This window comes from Bubalus bubalis, chromosome 23 (genome assembly GCF_019923935.1).
Source record: "Bubalus bubalis isolate 160015118507 breed Murrah chromosome 23, NDDB_SH_1, whole genome shotgun sequence".
Lineage (NCBI taxonomy): Eukaryota > Metazoa > Chordata > Mammalia > Artiodactyla > Bovidae > Bubalus > Bubalus bubalis.
This window is the reverse complement of record NC_059179.1, coordinates 7,477,443-7,498,718: the sequence shown is the minus strand read 5'-3', so window position 1 is coordinate 7,498,718 and position 21,276 is coordinate 7,477,443. Positions and strand designations below refer to the sequence as shown.

At 37.6% G+C, this 21,276-nt stretch overlaps 1 protein-coding gene across 4 annotated transcripts in view; it reads left to right on the top strand.

Annotated features, from left to right (window-relative positions):
- PRKG1 (protein kinase cGMP-dependent 1) overlaps positions 1–21,276 on the top strand; it is a 1,428,274-nt gene that overhangs the window by 1,162,292 nt on the left and 244,706 nt on the right. For all 4 annotated transcript variants that reach the window (XM_025274139.3, XM_025274138.3, XM_044935211.2 and 1 more), the window contains 2 exons: positions 3,403–3,480; positions 19,871–19,965. In XM_025274139.3, coding sequence (XP_025129924.1) covers positions 3,403–3,480; positions 19,871–19,965 — 173 coding nt within the window. The remainder of the gene's footprint in view (positions 1–3,402; positions 3,481–19,870; positions 19,966–21,276) is intronic.

Here is a 21,276-nt window from a genome sequence, read left to right as displayed (position 1 = left end):
AGGAACTCAGTTCAGTACACGTGAAGTTTGAGGTGTGTGCCAGACTGTGTTTTGGCAGCTCCTGATGGACCATATCTACTGGGGATCACACCTTTGTGCGGTCCCTTCCCCTCATGCCTGGATCGGCCTGGGACCTGCTTGAACTCATTGAAGGCAGCATATATGATAGGGGACTGGGGCCTTGGGAAAGCTTGACATCTTCTGCTTTACATCACAGGAAGCGGGCTGCCATGTCAGAAGTTGGCCCACTCCCAGGGGCCAACTACCATGCTATGGAGTAGACCGGGCAGCCACATAGAGAGGCTCACATGGGGGAAAACAGAGGCTGACAGTCCTAGCTACGCCTCCAGCCAGCAACTGGCGTTAAATGCTCATAAGCATGAGGCGTTACACCTTGCCGTTAGCCCAGCCGACACCATGGGAGACCAAAGAATAATCTTATTAACCTTTAGTAAATAATAAATTGCCCTTTTGGGTCTAAAAAACAAGATTTGAAGCATTTGTTCTCAACTAGAGGGAGATAAATGGGACTAAAATATCACTAAACTGTGGACTGTGGACTAAATATCACGAAACTATGGACTAAACAATGTGCTCAATTTCTCAATTGTGTTCAACTCTCTGAGACCCCATGGACTATCGCACGCCAGGCTCCTCTGTCCATGGGGTTTTCCAGGCAAGAATCTGGAGTGGGTTGCCATTTCCTTCTCCAGAGGAAATATTATTAGTATCACTAATAAGCTCTAGGCTAGAACGTAGCTTAGGAATGAGAGATAAATAGGCTTCCCAACTGGACCTCTGTTTGAGCAGACTTGCTTGTCCTGTCACAGAAGCCCAGACAGTGGCAGGCTCACTGTGCAGTGGAGAAGATTCTTGCCCTGGAGAAGCGGCAGAGAGTGCCAGCCCCCTGTGGGGGGCACCCACCCACCTGAAAGTGATGAGAAGCTGAGATGAGCATACAGATTATTTCCAAATTTATCAGTCAGATAAATGACCCCATCTCCTCTGGTACAGAGTGAGGAAAAGGGCAGAAAGCGGCCCTGAGTTTTACTAATTGAGCTGTATTCAAAAGAAAGAAACATTATGGGTATGGAAGGTGTTCCACCTGTACCCCTGCCCTGTTGCTATAGATGGTAACCCTTCCCTTGTCAGTTTTTTCTACTACCTGTGTTATACAGGTAGTGTCTACTAGCCATGTGTGAGTATCTACATTTAAATTAATGTAAATGTGTTAAATTTTAGTTTCTTAGTCACACTGGCAACATTTCAACCTCTCTGTCGCCACATGTGGCTACTGGCTACTATGCTGGGCACTGTGCTATACAACATCACCATACCAAGGAAGGCTCTACGATGGAACTAACATGAGGTTTTTGTCTTATTCATCTTTGTATCATCAATGACTATTACCAGGCCTGACTCCAAGTCATTCAGAAATGTTTCTTGAATGAATACATGAAAATAGACTATTGTGATTTTGTTTTTCAAAGCCACTCATTGCAAAGAGATTTCCTCTGTGGCTTTCTAAGCAACAAGATTTACAAATGGTACACAGATATTTTGTTAAATAAGTCAGTTGAAGAATATGTATGATATGATCTTATTTTTATTTAGAAATAAGTTTTTATATGCACTTTAATATATATTTAAAAGCATAGGAAAAAGTCTTGAAAGATACCAGACTGTGTATACCATCTAATGGCTGATATTGGGGAAAAGAAATAAGGAGGAATTTTTTTTTTACTTAGAGAACTTCTTATTATGACCAACCTAGATAGCATATTGAAAAGCAGAGACATTACTTTGCCCACAAAGGTCCGTCTAGTCAAGGCTATGGTTTTTCCTGTGGTCATGTATGGATGTGAGAGTTGGACTGTGAAGAAGGCTGAGCGCCGGAGAATTGATGCTCTTAAACTGTGGTGTTGGAGAAGACTCTTGAGAGTCCCTTGATCTGCAAGGAGATCCAACCAGTCCATTCTGAAGGAGATCAGCCCTGGGATTTCTTTGGAAGGAATGATGCTAAAGCTGAAACTCTAGTACTTTGGCTACCTCATGCGAAGAGTTGACTCATTGGAAAAGACTGATGCTGGGAGGGATTGGGGGCAGGAGGAGAAGGGGACGACAGAGGATGAGATGGCTGGATGGCATCACTGACTCGATGGACGTGAGTCTGAGTGAACTCCGGGAGTTGGTGATGGACAGGGAGGCCTGGCGTGCTGCAATTCATGGGGTCGCAAAGAGTCAGACGTGACTGAGCAACTGATCTGATGTGATCTGATTAGGAAAATACATGAGTTAAAAAACAATTAACAGGTGGTATGTTAATTTTCTTGATGTACAAGGAAAAGCATGGCTATTCTTAATAGCTAGTATTAATAAAGGTAATTTTAAGAGTGAATAAAATATTAAGAAACAGTGTTGAAATATCAGGACAAATCACAGCCATTGGCCTGGTGTGCATCACATGCAAACTGTGAAATCTGTTTCCTAAGGAGTACACAAAGTAACATTTTCTTTCCCCAAATATGCCTCCCTTGCTAAGCTTCAGAGAAAGACAGGGCCAGATGGTGCAGTTTGCAGTTTTCTGTTATACCTCCTGACCCAGCAATACACTTTCTCCCACCTCTGCTTGTAGTAATTACTTTTGTTTATTGCAGGACCGGTCTTCACTCAGAGACTCGACCTAGTAACTGTGTGCGAATGAGAATATACTGGCACACGGACTGTGATAACCCTCTTGCAGGCTTACTTTGCTCCTGGTTTGGTGGTTTACAAGCTCACAGAGGCTGGACCAGGATTCAGTACATAAAATAAACACATTCTGTTTGACATGGCCAAATCTAAAATGCTGAGGCGGGACATTAAAGCCTGAAGCAGTGCCTTAAAAAGTGACGAGTGCCATACAACCGCCACCAAAAATCAACCTCGTTTCAAAACGAAGGTCTTTAAAAATGCTAGATACCATAGGGCTTTCTCAGAAGGGAAAAAAGAAAAAAAGGCTATCATCACAAAAATACTAAAGCCAAATGGAAATGACAGATAAAATAATACAAAAAGACATGTTTAATGATCAGTTCTGCTGTTTTATTTCATGCTCAGATGATGGGAGACAGAAATATTTTCATCAGACTATTAAAATGAATGAATTTGAAGATATAATCACCCAGAAAAATGGCACTAAAGAAATAGTTTTTAAGATGAGCAGGATAGAAATGATTTCTTTGTAATCATTGTATTCATTGACTATTAATCATTCTTAAATAATGATGGATTCTAGCCTTGGGTAAAACTCCATAAGGATGAATTCCTCCCTTAGGAGCTAATAGTATTTGAAGAAGTTGAGCTGTTAAGTAAATTACTTCTTTCTTAATTTATTTTTCTGTTACTGTTTCTGTTTTTTAGACCCACTATGAAAATGGGGAATATATCATCAGGCAAGGTGCAAGAGGGGACACCTTCTTTATCATCAGTAAAGGAAAGGTAAGCTTTGGTGGCTATAGTATAATAATCATGATGCTAGAAGTCACTGATATGTCTACATAAATCAAAATCCTGGATTTTTTTCCATATTATATTTCTGTGTGTGTATGTGTGTATGTGTGTGTTAGTCTTTCAGTTGTGTCTAACTCTTTCCAACTCCATGAACTAGAGCCCACCAGGCTCCTTGGTCCATGGAATTCTCCAAGTAACAGTAATAGAATGGGTTGCCATTTCCTTCTCCAGGAAATCTTCCCTACTCAGGGAAGGAACCCGGGTCTCATGCATTATAGGCAGATTCTTTACTGTCTGAGCCACCAGTAAAGCCCTTATATTTCGAATTCTTTGCTATCTTGAAATGATATGTTTATCCTGAAGATACGTTTCTGACAGACTTTTGTGACTACTGTCTTAATGCAGATTCTAGCACTGCCTCAAAGAGGTTGTTTGAAAGAAGTTTCAGCTGAAGACAAGTGTATTAGTGGGGCTATCTTTTGAGTTTTGTAATATGCATGTATAGAAATAGCATGAAAATCACACCACAGGAACTCACTCCCTTGGTTATATTTCAGAGTACTGTAGGGGTTCTGCAAGAGAAGTAGTGAGAATATATTGGAATTTTTTGACACATCCAAGATTTTTTTAAAACCAGGCATACATTTTTTTTCCCCTAACCTTGTTTTTCAGGTCATGCAACTTAGCTTCCATGATTATTAATTACATAATAATATATGTTTGATTAGTATGTTAATTATGTGCATTCTAATATTACTATATTAAAATCATTACATTAAGTTTTAAGAAGTAGAAGGTGAACACACACAAGTCCCAATGGGAAGGAATAGAGAATGAGAAGAGTAATGAGAGTAGGTTTAGGAGCAGGTAAATAAGTTGTAGAATTGAAAATTTCTAAACCTGTATGTTTTGTTTTAGTCAACTTGCTTTGATATACATTTAAAAATTTATAAAGGATAACATGGCAAAGATATTTTCCTTGTTACCACCAAACTGGCTTTTCCTTAGAAAATATTATGAAACAGACATTGATGCAAACACAGGCCATACAACTACAAATGGATTTCCCTTTCTTCAAGTTCATTTCCCCTTGTTCAAGTTGATCTACAAGACCTTCTAGAACTAACACCCCCAAAAAGGTGTCATTTTCATTATAGGGGACTGGAATGCAACAGTCAAGAGATACCTGGAGTGACAGGCAAATTTGGCCTTGGAGTACAAAATGAAGCAGGTCAAAGGCTAACAGAGTTTTGCTAAGAGAACACACTGGTCATAGCAAACACCCTCTTCCAACAACACAAGAGAAGACTCTACACATGGACATCAACAGATGGCCAACACCGAAATCAGATTGATTTTATTCTTTGCAGCCAAAGATGGAGAAGCTCTATCCAGTCAGCAAAAACAAGACCAGGAGCTGTGACACAGCTAATGAATTCCTGATTCCCAAATTCAGTCTTAAAGAAAATAGGGAAAACTACTAGACCATTCAGGTATGACCTAAATCAAATCCCTTATAATTATACAGTGGAAGTGAGAGATTCAAGGGATTAGATCTGATAGACAGAGTGCCTGAAGAACTATGGATGGAGGTTCATGACATTGTACAAGACGCAGTGATCAAGACCACCCCCAAGAAAAAGAAAGGCAAAAATGGTTGTCTGAGGAGGCCTTACAAATAGCTGAGAAGAGAAGAACACCAAAAGGCAAAGGAGAAAAGGCAAGATATATCCATCTGAATGCAGAGTTCCAAAGAATAGCAAGAAGAGATAAGAAAGCCTCAGTGCAAAGAAATAGAGGAAAATAAAAGAATGGGAAAGACTAGAGATCTCTTCAAGAAAATTAGAGATACCAAGGGAAGATTTCATGCAAAGATGGGCACAACAAAGGACAGAAACAGTATGGAACTAACAGAAGCAAAGAAGATATTAAGAAGAGGTGGCAAGAATACACAGAAGAACTATACAAAAAAGATCTTCATGACCCAGTTAACCATGATGGTGTGATCACTCACCTGGAGCCAAACATCCTGGAATGTGAAGTCAAGTGGGACTTAGGAAGCATCACTATGAACAAAGCTAGTGGAGGTGATAGAATTCCAGTTGAGCTATTTAAAATCCTAAAAGATGATCCTGTTACAGTGCTGCACTCAATATGACAGCAAATTTAATGGCCACAGGACTAGAAAAGTCAGTTTTCATTCCAATCCCAAAGAAAGGCAATGCCAAGGAATGCTCAAACTACTACACAGTTGCACTCATCTCACATGCTAGCAAAGTAATGCTCAAAATTTTCCAAGGCAGACTTCAATAGTACATGAACTGTGAACTTCCAGATGTTCAAGCTGGATTTAGAAAAGGCAGTGCAACCAGAGATCAAATTGCCAACATCCGCTGGATCATTGAAAAAGCAAGAGAGTTCCAGAAAAACATCTACTTCTGCTTTATTGCCTATGCCAAAGCCTTTGACTGTGTGGATCACAAAAAACTGTGGGAAATTCTGAAAGAGATGGGAATACCAGACCACCTGACCTGCCTCTTGAGAAATCTGTGTGCAGGTCAAGAAGCAATCGTTAGAACTGGACATGAAACAACAGACTGGTTCCAAATTGGGAAAGGAGTTCATAAAAGCTGTATATTATCACCCTGCTTGTTTAACTTATATGCACAGTACATCATGTGAAATGCTGGACTGGATGAAACAGAAGCTGGAATCGAGATTGCCGGAAGAAATATCAATAACCTCAGATATGCAGATGATACCACCCTTACGGCAGAAAGCAAAGAAGAACTTAAGTGCCTCTTGATGAAAGTGAAAGAGGAGAGTGGAAAAAGTTGTCTTAAAGCTCAACATTCAGAAAACTTAAAGTCATGGCATCTGGTCCCATCACTTCATGGCTAATAAATGGGGAAACAATGGAAACAGTGAGAGACTTTGTTTTCTTGGGCTCCAAAATAACTGCAGGTGGTGACTGCAGCCATGAAATTAAAAACGCTTACTCCTTGGAAGAAAAGCTATGACCAATCTAGACAGCATATTAAAAGCAGAGACATTTCTTTGCCACCAAAGGTTCATCTAGTCAAAGCTATGGTTTTTCCAGTAGTCATGTACAGATGTGAGAGTTGAACTAAGAAAGCTGAGCACCAAAGAATCGATGCTTTTGAACTGTGGTGTTGGAGAAGACACTTGAGAGTCCCTTGGACTGCAAGGAGATCCAACCAGTCAATCCTAAAGGAAACCGGTCCTGAATATTCATTGGAAGGACTGATGCTGAAAATGAAGTTCCAATACTCTGGCCACCTGATGCAAAGAACTGACTCATTGGAAAAGACCCTGATGCTGGGAAAGATTGAAGGCAGGAGAAGAGGACAACAGAGGGTGAGATGGTTGGATGGCATCACCAACTGGATGGACATGAGTTTTAGCAAGCTCCAGGAGTTGGTGATGGACAGGGAAGACTGCCATGCTGCACTCCATGGGGTCACAAAGAGTTGGACATGACTGAGCGACTGAACTGTAATGAACTGAAGTTCCTTTATTTAAGTATAAAGTCATTTTTATTTTTTCATAAAGCACATTTGCACAAAGAGAAATAATCATAAATTAATTTTTGAAATGTATTTTTTCCTACCATTAAACCTATACAAACTGTTTTCTGAAATGAGGCAGGATGCTGTGGTGAAGTCTGAGTCCCTGACGATGCCTCAGGAAGAAGCTGAGTTCTTAGTTCTCTGTACTTTCAATCCATCCATTCCAGTTGCATGAAAACATGTCTTGTAACCCCATCAGGCTATAAAGCACCCAAGGATTCACAATTGAACATGAAAAATATCTCTGATAAAACTTTATTCATATGTCCTTGCAGTTGGGTTACATCAAAAAATCTCTCTCCATAAATGAGTTGAACAAAAATTGAGTAAGAGTTGTAGACAGAACTTCAGAGTTTGAATAATAATTGAGATGCATTTTGATTTGTTTTTATTATATTCAATATACCTTGTATGCTACAATTAGAAAAAATATATCAAAGAGTTTTATTTATTAAATGCCATTTAAAACCACATGGCTTTGCTTTGAATTAACAAGTGCGTAAGCATGTTGATTAAACAGATTGGCTTAACACAATGCTTATTGTTGTTCAATAGTGACAGTATTCTCTTATAGAAATTTTGTGTGTCTATGTATATATTTGTATGTCAGGTGAAACATGAGAAGCATTTCATTTTAGATCAAGAGCAAAATAAAGATGCATATTATCCCCATTTCTGTTCAGTGTGGAGCTGAACATCCCACTTGACCACTGAAGTAAGTCAAGAAAAATATATAACATTTGGAAACGAAGAAGTAAGACAGTAATTAGTTACAGATGTATGATTTTAGTTTCTTTTGTTTTTTATGTAGACAGATAAATTATTAAAATTAATATAAGCTTAGCTAGATCAACATTGTTCAGCACTTTTTGCTTTGCTATTTTATATCTTCAAAACCTAACACAGTAGTCATTAGTTCCACTCGCTATCTCAATTAAAATTAACTAACTTAAAATATTCCGCTTCTTAGTAGTAGCAGTAGCCACATTGCAATTGCTGAATGCTGCTATCGTTGTGTACAACTAAACACCTTACTATAAATTTTGAAAAAGCTGAATCATTTGGTAATATCTGTCATTTTAATACTCAAAAGACAAAAGTCATATTGTCATGTCAGTTGATGCAATGAAAGCATCTGACATATGTAACATTATGCACAATAAAAACTCTCAGAAAATTCAGAATATAAGAGATCTTCCTCAAATTACTAATTGATATATACAAAGTACTTACAGCTAACGTCACACTTAATAGTGAAAGCAATGAGTGGAGAAAGAGCAGCCTTTTCAGGAAATGATATTTGAATGATTGGTTACCCATAGGTGGAAAAAGTCTTGATCTAAAGTTCATAGCTGTGATTAATACTATATTTAAAAATAAAATGCACAACTGTAAAACTTCTAGAAGAAAATTTTTATGGCTGGGGTAGGTCAAAAGTTCCTAGCCATGATACCAAAAGCACAGTCCATAAAACAAACAAAGAAAAGATAAATTTGGCATTATCAAAATTACAAACATCTTTTGTGAAAGACACTTTTATTATGAGAATGAAGAGGTAAATTAAAAACTGAAAATGTTGGCAAATCACAGTGGCAAAGTGCTTATATTGAGCCTATGTAAAGAACATCCAAAGTCAATTTAAAAAACCAAACTATCACGTTTTTGAAAATGTACAAGGCCCTTGACTAGGCATTTGAATGAAGATGGTCAACACTGAATTCAGATTGATTATATTCCTTGCAGCCAAAGAGGGAGAAGCTCTATACAGTCAGCAAAAACAAGACCAGGAGCTGACTGTGGCTCAGACCATGAACTCCTTATTGCCAAATTCAGACTTACATTGAAGAAAGTAGGGAAAACCACTAGACCATTCAGGTATGACCTAAACCAAATCCCTTATGATTATACAGTGGAAGTGAGAAATAGATTTAAGGGCCTAGATCTGATAGATAGAGTGCCTGATGAACTATGGAATGAGGTTCGTGACATTGTACAGGAGACAGGGATCAAGACCATTCCCACGGAAAAGAAATGCAGAAAAGTAAAATGGCTGTCTGGGGAGGCCTTACAAATAGCTGTGAAAAGAAGAGAAGTGAAAAGCAAAGGAGAAAAGGAAAAAATATAAGCATCTGAATGCAGAGTTCCAAAGAATAGCAAGAAGAGATAAGAAAGCCTTCTTCAGTGATCAATGCAAAGAAATACAGGAAAACAACAGAATAGGAGACACTAGAGATCTCTTCAGGAAAATTAGAGATACCAAGGGAACATATCATGCAAAGATGGGCACAATAAAGGATAGAAATGGTATGCATGTAACAGAAGCAGAAGATATTAAGAAGAGATGGCAAGAATACACAGAAGAACTGTACAAAAAAGATCTTCACGAGCCAGATAATCATGATGGTGTGATCACTGACCTAGAGCCAGACATCCTGGAATGTGAAGTCAAGTGGGCCTTAGAAAGCATCACTATGAACAAAGCTAGTGGAGGTGATGGAATTCCAGTTGAGCTATTTCAAATCCTGAAAGATGATGCTGTGAAAGTGCTACACTCAATATGCCAGCAAATTTGGAAAACTCAGCAGTGGCCACAGGACAGGAAAAGGTCAGTTTTCATTCCAATCCCGAAGAAAGGCAATGCCAAAGAATGCTCAAACTACCGCACAATTGCACTCATCTCACACACTAGTAAAGTAATGCTCTAAATTCTCCAAGCCAGGCTTCAGCAATATGTGAACCGTGAACTTCCTGATGTTCAAGCTGGTTTTAGAAAAGGCAGAGGAACCAGAGATCAAATTGCCAACATCTGCTGGATCATGGAAAAAGCAAGAGAGTTCCAGAAAAACATCTACTTCTGCTTTATTGACTATGCCAAAGCCTTTGACTGTGTGGATCACAATAAACTGTGGAAAATTCTGAAAGAGATGGGAATACCAGACCACCTGATCTGCCTCTTGAGAAATTTGTATGCAGGTCAGGAAGCAACAGTTAGAACTGGACTTGGAACAACAGACTGGTTCCAAATAGGAAAATGAGTGCATCAAGGCTGTATATTGTCACCCTGTTTATTTAACTTATATGCAGAGTACATCATGAGAAACGCTGGACTGGAAGAAGCACAAGCTGGAATCAAGATTGCCGGGAGAAATATCAATAACCTCAGATATGCAGATGACACCACCCTTATGGCAGAAAGTGAAGAGGAACTCAAAAGCCTCTTGATGAAAGTGAAAGTGGAGAGTGAAAAAGTTGGCTTAAAGCTCAACATTCAGAAAATGAAGATCATGGCATCCGGTCCCATCACTTCATGGGAAATAGATGGGGAAACAGTGGAAACAGAGTCAGACTTTATTTTTTGGGCTCCAAAATCATTGCAGATGGTGACTGCAGCCATAAAATTAAAGGACGCTTACTCCTTAGAAGGAAAGTTATGACCAATCTAGATAGCATATTCAAAAGCAGAGACATTACTTTGCCAACAAAGGTCCATTTAGTCAAGGCTATGGGTTTTCCTGTGGTCATGTATGGATGTGAGAGTTGGACTGTGAAGAAGGCTGAGCGCGGAAGAATTGATGCTCTTAAACTGTGGTTCTTGGACTGCAAGGAGATCCAACCAGTCCATTCTGAAGGAGATCAGCCCTGGGATTTCTTTGGAAGGAATGATGCTAAAGTTGAAACTCCAGTACTTTGGCCACCTCATGTGAAGAGTTGACTCATTGGAAAAGACTCTGATGCTGGGGGGAATTGGGGGCAGGAGGAGAAGGGGACGACAGAGGATGAGATGGCTGGATGGCATCACTGACTCGATGGACATGAGTCTGAGTGAACTCCGGGAGTTGGTGATGGACAGGGAGGCCTGGCGTGCTGCGATTCATGGGGTTGCAAAGAGGCGGACACGACTGATCGACTGATCTGATCTGATATATAAAGATGACAAATATGCATGTGAAAAGATATTTAATGTTGTTAACTATTTTTCTTCAGTCGCTCAGTTGTGTCCGATTGTTTGCAACTCCCTGGACTGCAGCATGCCAGGCTTCCAAGTCGTTGACCATCTTCTGGTGTCCATTGAGTTGGTTTTGCCATTCAACCATCTCATCCTCTTTCATCACCTTCTCCTCCCGCCTTCAATCTTTCCCAGCATCAGGGTCTTTTCTAATGAGTCAACTCTTCACATCAGATGGCAAAAGTATTGGAGCTTCAGCTTCAGCATCCAATGAGTATTCAGGATTGATTTCTTTTAGGACTGACTGGTTGGATCTCCTTGCAGTCCAAGGGACTCTCCAGAGTCTTCTCCAACACCATAGTTCAAAAACATCAATTTCGATGCTCAGCCTTCCTTATTGTCTAACTCTCACATCCACACATGATTACTGGAGAAACCAAAGCTTTGACTACACACACCTTTGTTGGTAAAATAATGTCTCTATTTTATTTATTAATTATAATAATTAAATTATATTTACATATAATTCAATTATAATTACATTAATTATTAGGGAATTGCATATTAAAACCAAAAGATACCATTGTGTGGTTAACAGAATAGCTAAAATGAAAAAAAAATATATGATGACAATCCTGAGTACTGGTGAGGATGCAGAGCAACTGCATCTCTAATACGTTACTGGTGGGAATGCAAAATGGGAAAACTATTCTGAAACTATATAGAGTTAAATAAGCAATTACCATATGACCTAATATTTTTACTTTTTGGTATTTATTCTAGATAAATGAAAACCAAATTCAAGCAAAAATAATGCATCAGTGTTTATAAAATCTTGATTCACTATTGCCCAAAAATGAAATGCGCTTTAGTGGATGAATTGATATATTGTGGCACATTCATTCAATGGAACATTACTCAGCAATAAAAAGAATGAGCTTCTATATAATGTAACAACTTGAATGAATCTCAAAGGCATTATAAGTTAAAAAAAAAAAGCCAGTCTCAAAAGGTTAAATATTTTATTATTCCATTTACCTGACATTATCAGAAAGATAAAACATATGATACAAAACAGACCACTGGTTTCTAGGGCCAAGACTTGGGGTAGGTAGACCTGTGACTATAAACTCATAGCATGAAGGCATTTCATGAGGTGATAGAATTGTTTTATATCCAGTTATAGAAGAATTTAAGCAAATCTATACAGGTATTCCCAGGTGGCTCAGTGGTAAAGAATCTGCCTGCAATGCAGAAGAGGCAGGAGACACTGTGGTTTCCATCTCTGGGTCAGGAGGATCCCCAGGAGGAGGGAATGACAACCTGCTCAACTATTCTTGCCTTGGAGAATCCCATGGACAGAGGAGCCTGGCAGGCAGCAGTCCATAGGATCATGCAGAGTTGGACACGACTGAAGCAATGAGCACATATGTGTATTTGGGCTTTCCTGGTGACTCAGATGGTAAAGAATCTGCCTGCTAAACAAGAGACCTGGGTTTGATCCCTGGGTTAGGAAGATCCTCGGGAAAAGGAAATGACTTCCCACTCCACTATTCGTGCCTGGAGAACTCCATGGACAGAGGAGTCTGGTAGGCTACAGTCCATAGGGTGGTAAAGAGTCAGACATGACTGAGCAACTAAAACACACACATCCATACATATATTTTAATTCATCAGACTCTCTGCTAAAAGAATAGCAAAAGTCAATGTTACTTTATAATCATTTTGAAAACTACTACTGTATTTCTAAATACCAGTAAACTCAGTTAAAAATACAATTTTTTTTTACTTTTTTTAAAATTTTATTTTATTTTTAAACTTTACATAATTGTAAAAATACAATTTTTAAAATGTGTAATTAATAATGATTTCTAAAATCAAGTACTTAAGAATATAGCATGGAAAAGAAATGCAAAAAAGCAAAATAGCTGTCTGGGGAGGCCTTACAATAGCTGTGAAAAGAAGAGAAGTGAAAAGCAAAGGAGAAAAGGAAAGATATAAGCATCTGAATACAGTTCCAAAGAATAGCAAGAAGAGATAAGAAAGCCTTCCTCAGCAATCAATGCAAGAAATAGAGGAAAACAACAAAATGGGAAAGACTAGATATCTCTTCAAGAAAATTAGAGATACCAAGAGAACATTTCATGCAAAGATGGGCTTGATAAAGAACAGAAATGGTATGGACCTAACAGAAGCAGAAGATATTAAAAAGAGGTGGCAAGAATACACAGAAGAACTGTATAAAAAAGATCTTCATGGCCCAGATAATCATGATGATGTGATCACTTACCTAGAGCCAGACATCCTGGAATGCGAAGTCAAGTTGGCCTTAGGAAGCATCACTATGAACAAAGCTAGTGGAGGTGATGGAACTCCAGTTGAGCTATTTCAAATCCTAAAAGATGATGCTGTGAAAGTGCTGCACTCAATCTGCCAGCAAATTTGGAAGGCTCAGCAGTGGCCACAGGACTGGAAAAGGTCAGTTTTCATTCCAATCCCAAAGAAAGGCAATGCCAAAGAATGCTCAAACTACTGCACAATTGCACTCATCTCACAGGCTAGTAAAATAATTCTCAAAATTCTCCAAGCCAGGCTTCAGCAATACGTGAACTGTGAACTTCCAATGTTCAAGCTGGTTTTAGAAAAGGCAGAGGAACCAGAGATCAAATTGCCAACATCTGCTGGATCATGGAAAAAGCAAGAGAGTTCCAGCAAAACATCTATTTCTGCTTTATTGACTATGCCAAAGCCTTTGACTGTGTGGATCACAATAAACTGTGGAAAGTTCTGAAAGAGATGGGAATACCAGATCACCTGATCTGCCTCTTGAGAAATGTGTATGCAGGTCAGGAAGCAACAGTTAGAACTAAACATGGAACAAAAGACTGGTTCCAAATAGGAAAAGGAGTCCATCAAGGCTGTATATTGTCTCCCTGCTTATTTAACTTATATGCAGAGTACATCATGAGAAACGCTGGGCTGGAAGAAGCACAAGCTGGAATCAAGATTGCGGGAGAAATATCAATAACCTCAGATATGCAGAATACCACCCTTATGGCAGAAAGTGAAGAGGAACTAAAAAGTCTCTTGATGAAAGTGAAAGAGGAGAGTGAAAAAGTTGGCTTAAAGCTCAACATTCAGAAAATGAAGATCATGGCATCTGGTCACATCACTTCATGGCAAATAGATGGGGAAACAGTGGAAACAGTGTCAGATTTTATTTTTGGGGGCTCCAAAATCACTGCAGATGGTGATTGCAGCCATGGAATTAAAGGACGCTTACTCCTTAGAAGGAAAGTTATGACCAACCTAGATAGCTTATTCAAAAGCAGAGACATTACTTTGCCAACAAAAGTCTATCTAGTCAAGGCTATGGTTTTTCCAGTAGTCATGTGTGGATGTGAGAGTTGGACTGTGAAGAAAGCTGAGCGCTGAAGAATTGATGCTTTTGAACTGTGGTGTTGGAGAAGACTCTTGAGAGTCCCTTGGACTGCAAGGAGATCCAACCAGTTCATCCTAAAGGAGAACAGTCCTGGGTGTTCTTTGGAAAGAATGATGCTAAAGCTGAAACTGCAGTACTTTGACCCCCTCATGCTAAGAGTTGACTCATTGGGAAAGACTCGGATGCTGGGAGGGATTGGGGGCAGGAGGAGAAGGGGACGACAGAGGATGAGATGGCTGGATGGCATCACTGACTCGATGGATGTGAGTTTGAGTGAACTCTGGGAGTTGGTGATGGACAGGGAGGCCTGGCGTGCTGTAGTTCGTGGGGTTGCAAAGAGTCGGACACGACTGAGCGACTGAACTGAACTGAAGAATATAGTTAACAGAAAGTATTCAATTTGTATAAGAAGCAAATTTTTTTTTAAAAAACACTAGCAAAAGACCAAAATGGCTAAAACATTTGAAAGGACTAAGAATATATTGGGGAGAATTACTTTAGTAGATTTAAAGACTCATTGTAAGGTTGAAGTAATGAAGCAAATGTAGTCTTAATTCTATTAAGAACTAGGTAAATATGTCAGAATAGGAATAGTGAGCTCAAATAAAGATCATGACCTATGGAAACTTGATTTAGGAGAGCAGTGGTAGCATAGATTCCAATACATAAAACTGGATCACAGTGTACAGCAAAGTCAATTCCAGACCTCAGTGTAAAAGAGAAAAGTAGAAAAAAGCAAAAGACAATGTGGAGAATCTCTCTATCATGTTTGGATAGGGAAGAATTTCTTAAATGAGAATTCTAAAGCATCATCAATAAGGAATAATATGGTTAAATATGATCACATTTAAATTAATAGGTTTGGTGTGAAGTATCATAAACACAATAAAAAGATAAACTACAACCTTATGAATCAATGAAGATAACAATCAGTTCAATAGAAAAATCAGCAAAAATCATAATCAGATACATCACAAAAAATACTAACGGCCCATAGGATAATAAAAGCAACAAGTGTTGATGACAGTTTAGTACAAAATGAACTTTCATTCACTGATGGTAGAAATGCATTAATAAGTTGTTTTGACTTCTTTGTACCAAGACTAGTTAATACCTAGTGAAAGAGAAGATGCATGTACTTTATAACCATGTTCTTCATTCGTTAAGTAGTGATCCTAATGAAACACTTACCCATGGCTACCACAAGACCTGCAAAAATATTCATGAGTAATGTTAATAGTGCAAAACTCAAATATAACAACATAAACCTGGAAAAACTCACATATATATAAGAATTAATAAATTATATAATATTCATATAATGGCATACTATACAAACAGGAAATAAACTATATCCACATATATTAACATGGATGAATTGGATAAGTCAAATGGAATGCTGATCAAAAGAAACAAGTTGAAGGATATGTATTGCATGATATTTATATTAAGTTTAAAACCAAGTAAACATATGGTATTTATGCATGGAATGAGGTGCATGTGAGTACATGCACAGACGTTCATTAAATTAGAAGTACCAGAAAGAGAATCATGAACATAAGTTTCACCAGAGATGTTTTGTGGGAGGGGGTGGGCATATAGTGAATGGGATTCTAATTCATTACTGTGTTGCACAGAATATTCAGTTGTCAGTCAGACTCATGGGAGTCATAGATCTTACCCAACTGAATTTAACTAATGACTCAAAAGATGCAGGCAAAACAAGCTCAGAAAAAGTTTCTTTCCTTGTATATGCCCTAGATGATCAGATATACCTCTTAAAAGTGTTTTGTTTTTGTTGGTTAGTTTTTTACATTAGGGAATACTTTTTTGGTATAATAGGACCAGTTTTTGAGCAATATGTGATTTGGGGACTCCTCATTTTTATAATGTATTAATCACACAGGTAGGAAAATGTTTACTTAACCCTATTCTCCAGCTGGGTCTGCCCCCACATATCTCCGATTTCCATAGTTCTTTACAACAAACACTGTTTTGCTTATAAAACCTGCTGAATCTATATAAAAACATTTTTTGTTGTTGTTTTTGAGCTGTTTTTCATTAAACATGTTGGTTGAATACATTGATATTATTGTATTCATGCTTTATTCTGTATTCATTCTTCAATGAATAAAAGATTTTGGATTTTGAGCTTAAATTTATGTGTCCCATTTAAAGTATCTAATTTCTATTTTGATTGCTAATTAATTTTATACATAATTTTTAAAATGCTCCAAATTTTAAATTATAAGACTTTGCATGTGTTTTATAGAAAAATTAATATATAGATAAGTAAAGGGATTATAAAAATATACACCTCTTGTATCTACCTGGAACTAAAAGTGATTTTGTTCTAAAAAGCACTTCATGGCAATAAGAGTATTAGTTGAGATATGGGATAATTACAATCAAAAGCATGGAATTTCTAAAATAAATGAGAGAAATGGAACAAAAGGGAAAATAAGGAAAAAAGAACCAACTTTTGGGGACACTAACAGTTAGGATGCTCTTCACTGATGTTCTCATTTAAGTAACACACAGCAAAAACACATCCAAATGAGATAACTCTCTCATTTGTGGGGCGAGGTGGTTCAAATAGACTAAAGATCTCTAAAGCTCCCTAACTAGTTCCCTTGTACAGTTTTGTGGACCAAACTACAAGTACTTTGTAGTTTAGGTAAAAAGACTACGTATACGGATCAAGATTAGAAAGCTATCTCTGTATAATATAACTTTTTCTACCTCAGATTTTTTTTTTTTTAAGAAATAAAGATGCAAATGTTCATAACTGGTGTCTGCAAACATTTAGAATTATTCACTATGTATATGGACTTCCCTGGTGGCTCATATGGTAAAGAATCCCCCTGCAATGCGGGAGACCTGAGTTCCATCCCTGGGTTGGGAAGATCCCCTAGAGGAGGGCATGGCAGCCCATTCCAGTATTCTTACCTGGAGAATCCACATGGACAGATGAGCTACCTGGCAGGCTACAGTCCATGGGGTTGCAAAGAGCCAGACATGACTGAGCGAATAAGCACACAGCACAGCACACTAATACAAAGAAAAACTATGGAAACTACAACTTTTAAACTTTTATTCTTGCTCTTTGAGATGCTTATTTTTTCACATATATGAACTGTAGGAGATAGATTTTTCTCATATTTATCATAGAAGCAAAAAGTGGTTTATTCTATAAGTGAACCATTTTTTATGTCTCTAAGATTTCAGTAGCATGTTTTGTGTGTGTGTGTGTGTGTGTGTGCGTGCGCGCGCACTGGGTCTTTATCGCTGTGCATAGGCTATCTCTAGTTATGGTGAGCAGGAACTTACACACTGCAGGTGGGACATTCTCTAGTTGGAGGGCACAGGCTTCTCATTGCGGTGGCTTTTCTTGCTGCAGAGCAGGGCCTCTAGGGTACACAGGCTCAGCAGTTTTGGCACTGGGGCTTAGCTGCCTTGCAGCATATGGGATCTTCTTGGATCAGGGATAGAACCGTGTCCCGTGCATTGGTAGGCAGATTCTTAACCACTGGACCACCAGGGAAATCCTCAGTTAACATGTTTTTAAAGAACATTTAAAAACTCACTGAAATTTCTCCATGGCTTGCATAAGTCTGCCAATTTGAATTTATAATCGTTTGTGTTACCCAAATGTTAATATACAGTTATAGGTGTTCTTATATCTAATTTGAATTAATGAGCTTAACTTATATTACACCTTAGTTCATGACTTATTTTTAACAGCCAGGAGGATTGACAGAAATAATTTTTCTGAGTTGTTTCATTGTGAAGAGCAAACTGAGATTCAGAAATGAAGCAATGTATCAATGTTTGTCAAACACTAACCTTTTGAAATGCAGATTTACAAAACCCATTCATTCGGAACCTCAGGACTAAGAGTCAAGTGAGTTGGGTAACCTTTATTTTAAACAAGACCACCACCCTCCAACACAAACAGATACACACACATAGAAGTTTGAGAACCACTAGGCTAGTTTATTTCCATTTATATCCATGAAATCCTCATTAGTATGCAAATGAATATCTCTCTGATACAGCTAAGTGGTAAGTGTTAAAAACCACATTCCCATGGTTTTGAAACACCTTATGGAGGAGTAATCAAATGGATCAGTGGAGAATAATAATTGAATTCCCTCCACCTTGCATAGACCTTCTTAATACTTATAAAAATTCTGGTCTTTGACATCCAATCTCTAAATTCAAAAACTTGAAGCATAGTATTTTTAAATGTGTTTAAGTGTCTGGCATTGTCTCAAGAAATTAGTTTTTCTACTTCATTACATTTTTCAGGAAGGTGAATTTTAACCTTTCTAGACGACACATAGACAGTATTGTGAATATTTGTAGAGCTTTAGAGGGAAGTGAATTAACACAAAGATACAATTTACTGCATTTATGTCTTCATTCATGCAACAAATACATTTGCTTCCCAAGTCCTATATGGGTAGAGAAATCTTGTTATAATAGTAATGAAGCTTTTCTGTTCATGAAATTTACTGTTTTTTATTGAGTGCTTACTATACATTATAGAGAATGCCAAGAAATACTCATTTCTTTGATGAGCATACTGTTTATTATGGTAAAATAAAGACATATATGTCATTTTTATATCTTCAAAAAAGAAATCTTACTGAATGAAACATAGATCATGAGGATGATAGAAAGGTAGAGACCTGCAGGAAGTCTTTATGAAAATGTAATTGGCCTTTGAATGCAGGCTTTGAATGAATCCTAATGAAGGATTCTTTTTAGCAAAGAGATAAGCATATCCTAGAGAAACTGAGATGTACACGTAAAGGTGTATGTTAAAAAAAGCCAAAAAATTGAGACAGTATAAACATACATCTGCAAGGCAACTGATAAATAAATATGGGATGAAAGAAGACACTAAAACATTAAAATGAATGAACTAGATTTATACATATAGCAGCATGGTATGAAAAATTAAAATGTTAAGAGAAAAGTGTAAGTTGCAGAATGATCCATACTGTATTATGCTATTCATATATTTTAAAAACACATGCATAAAAACCGGATAAAAGACTGAAGGAGCACTCATTAAATTCATCATAGTAATTGCTTCGTGGGAAGTTGGAAATGGGAATAGAGAAGAGGATTTGAGTGCAATTCAAATTTCTGAATAATTTATTATTTCTGGACAAAAGCTTCAAAGTATAACAAAATATTTGGGGGTTATTTCTTGGAGTGCATGGGAATTTGTGATACTATTCTTTGTCCCCTCTAGTGATAATGTACTTTTTCTCTTCATACAAATAAGTTTAAAAAAATACGAAATGACGTGAACATCATTAACTGGTGTTTATTTGATCATCCAGTATGTATGCAATGCATATAGGCTTTCATTGTTTCTCTTTCTAGGTTAATGTCACTCGTGAAGACTCGCCCAATGAAGACCCAGTCTTTCTTAGAACCTTAGGAAAAGGAGATTGGTTTGGAGAGAAAGCCTTGCAGGGGTGAGTAGATTACGTGTTACAAAGTTTTTGGTTGAGTGCTACATAAATGTCTCCCATATTGAACTTCTAGCATAATGGGTATTTAGTTCTTATTCACATCAGACACAGACCCTTGATGATCCAATTTTATCCATTTCCAGCTGAACTTAGAATCTGTTTGGGTAGTCTTTGGACTTGATGGTTAATTTATGTAATAAATTATTTTATTTCATTTGATTTGGTAACAGTTCTCCTCAATTGTAACCTCTATAAAGACTTTAAGGATTGGGTGAAGTCTCTGCAAAGCCTATTACATATGACGGTTTTACTTGGAATCATATAGGAAGATGACTGGTTGAGAATTTTGAAAGCCCTAAACCTGACTGTACAGACAATACATGAGAAGGCAGTGAAGCCTTCCGCAGTTCACCTCTGGGGTTCTGGTTGGTGGTTATCATCTCTGGCTGTGGTAGTGGAGTAGAGGAGGAGTTGCAAGGGAAGGTAACGAATATTCACATTCACTGTGGATGGGCTTGAAAGGCTGGACTCAAAAAGGTGTGACTGCAGGGTCACTGAAATTCTACTTGTAAACTCAACAGCAAGCATTTGGAATGGCCTCCCATATACAACTGAAAAAACCCAGTTGACTTTGTACCATGCATCTCAGAATGCATGACAAGAAGACAAATACCTACCAATGTTTCCCAATAAATAGCACATCTCAATTAAATATCTATTTATCTACCTATCTATGAGACTTTTCAAATTACATCAACCACTTGCATAACTAATAAGCAATAAACATTTATTTTGGTATCAAATTCCAGGTGCAGGGGTGTATACTAAAGAGATAGCAATGGGACAATTCCTAAAATATTTGGAACAGTCAGGTTTGCTTCCATTTCAAATTATGCCTTTGTTTAAGAGACTGCATTATAAACATTTTGCTAAAAAGTATTCAGGAGTTTTTATTTTTAAAACCAACATCAGTAGGCAGGTTTTATTTTCTCTCTTACCGTTTCACAGCTACAGAACTGAAACAGATCCTGATAAGTCATCTTACTCAGGGCACATTACCTTATGAAAATTAGGAATTAAATGCATTTGATTTTCTTTTTTCTTTACTGAGACTGTTTGAGCCCTATTTGATGAACAGGTACTTAGATATTTCCAATGGCAAAGTTGAAACAAATACCATATTCAATGTGAATATACAAAGGAAGGCAACAGGTATCATCATCCTAGTATAAACTGAAAAAAAACATACCATTTGTACTTTAATCTTGCTTTCTCTTGATTATTATTATATATAGAAGATTTTCAAGAATAATA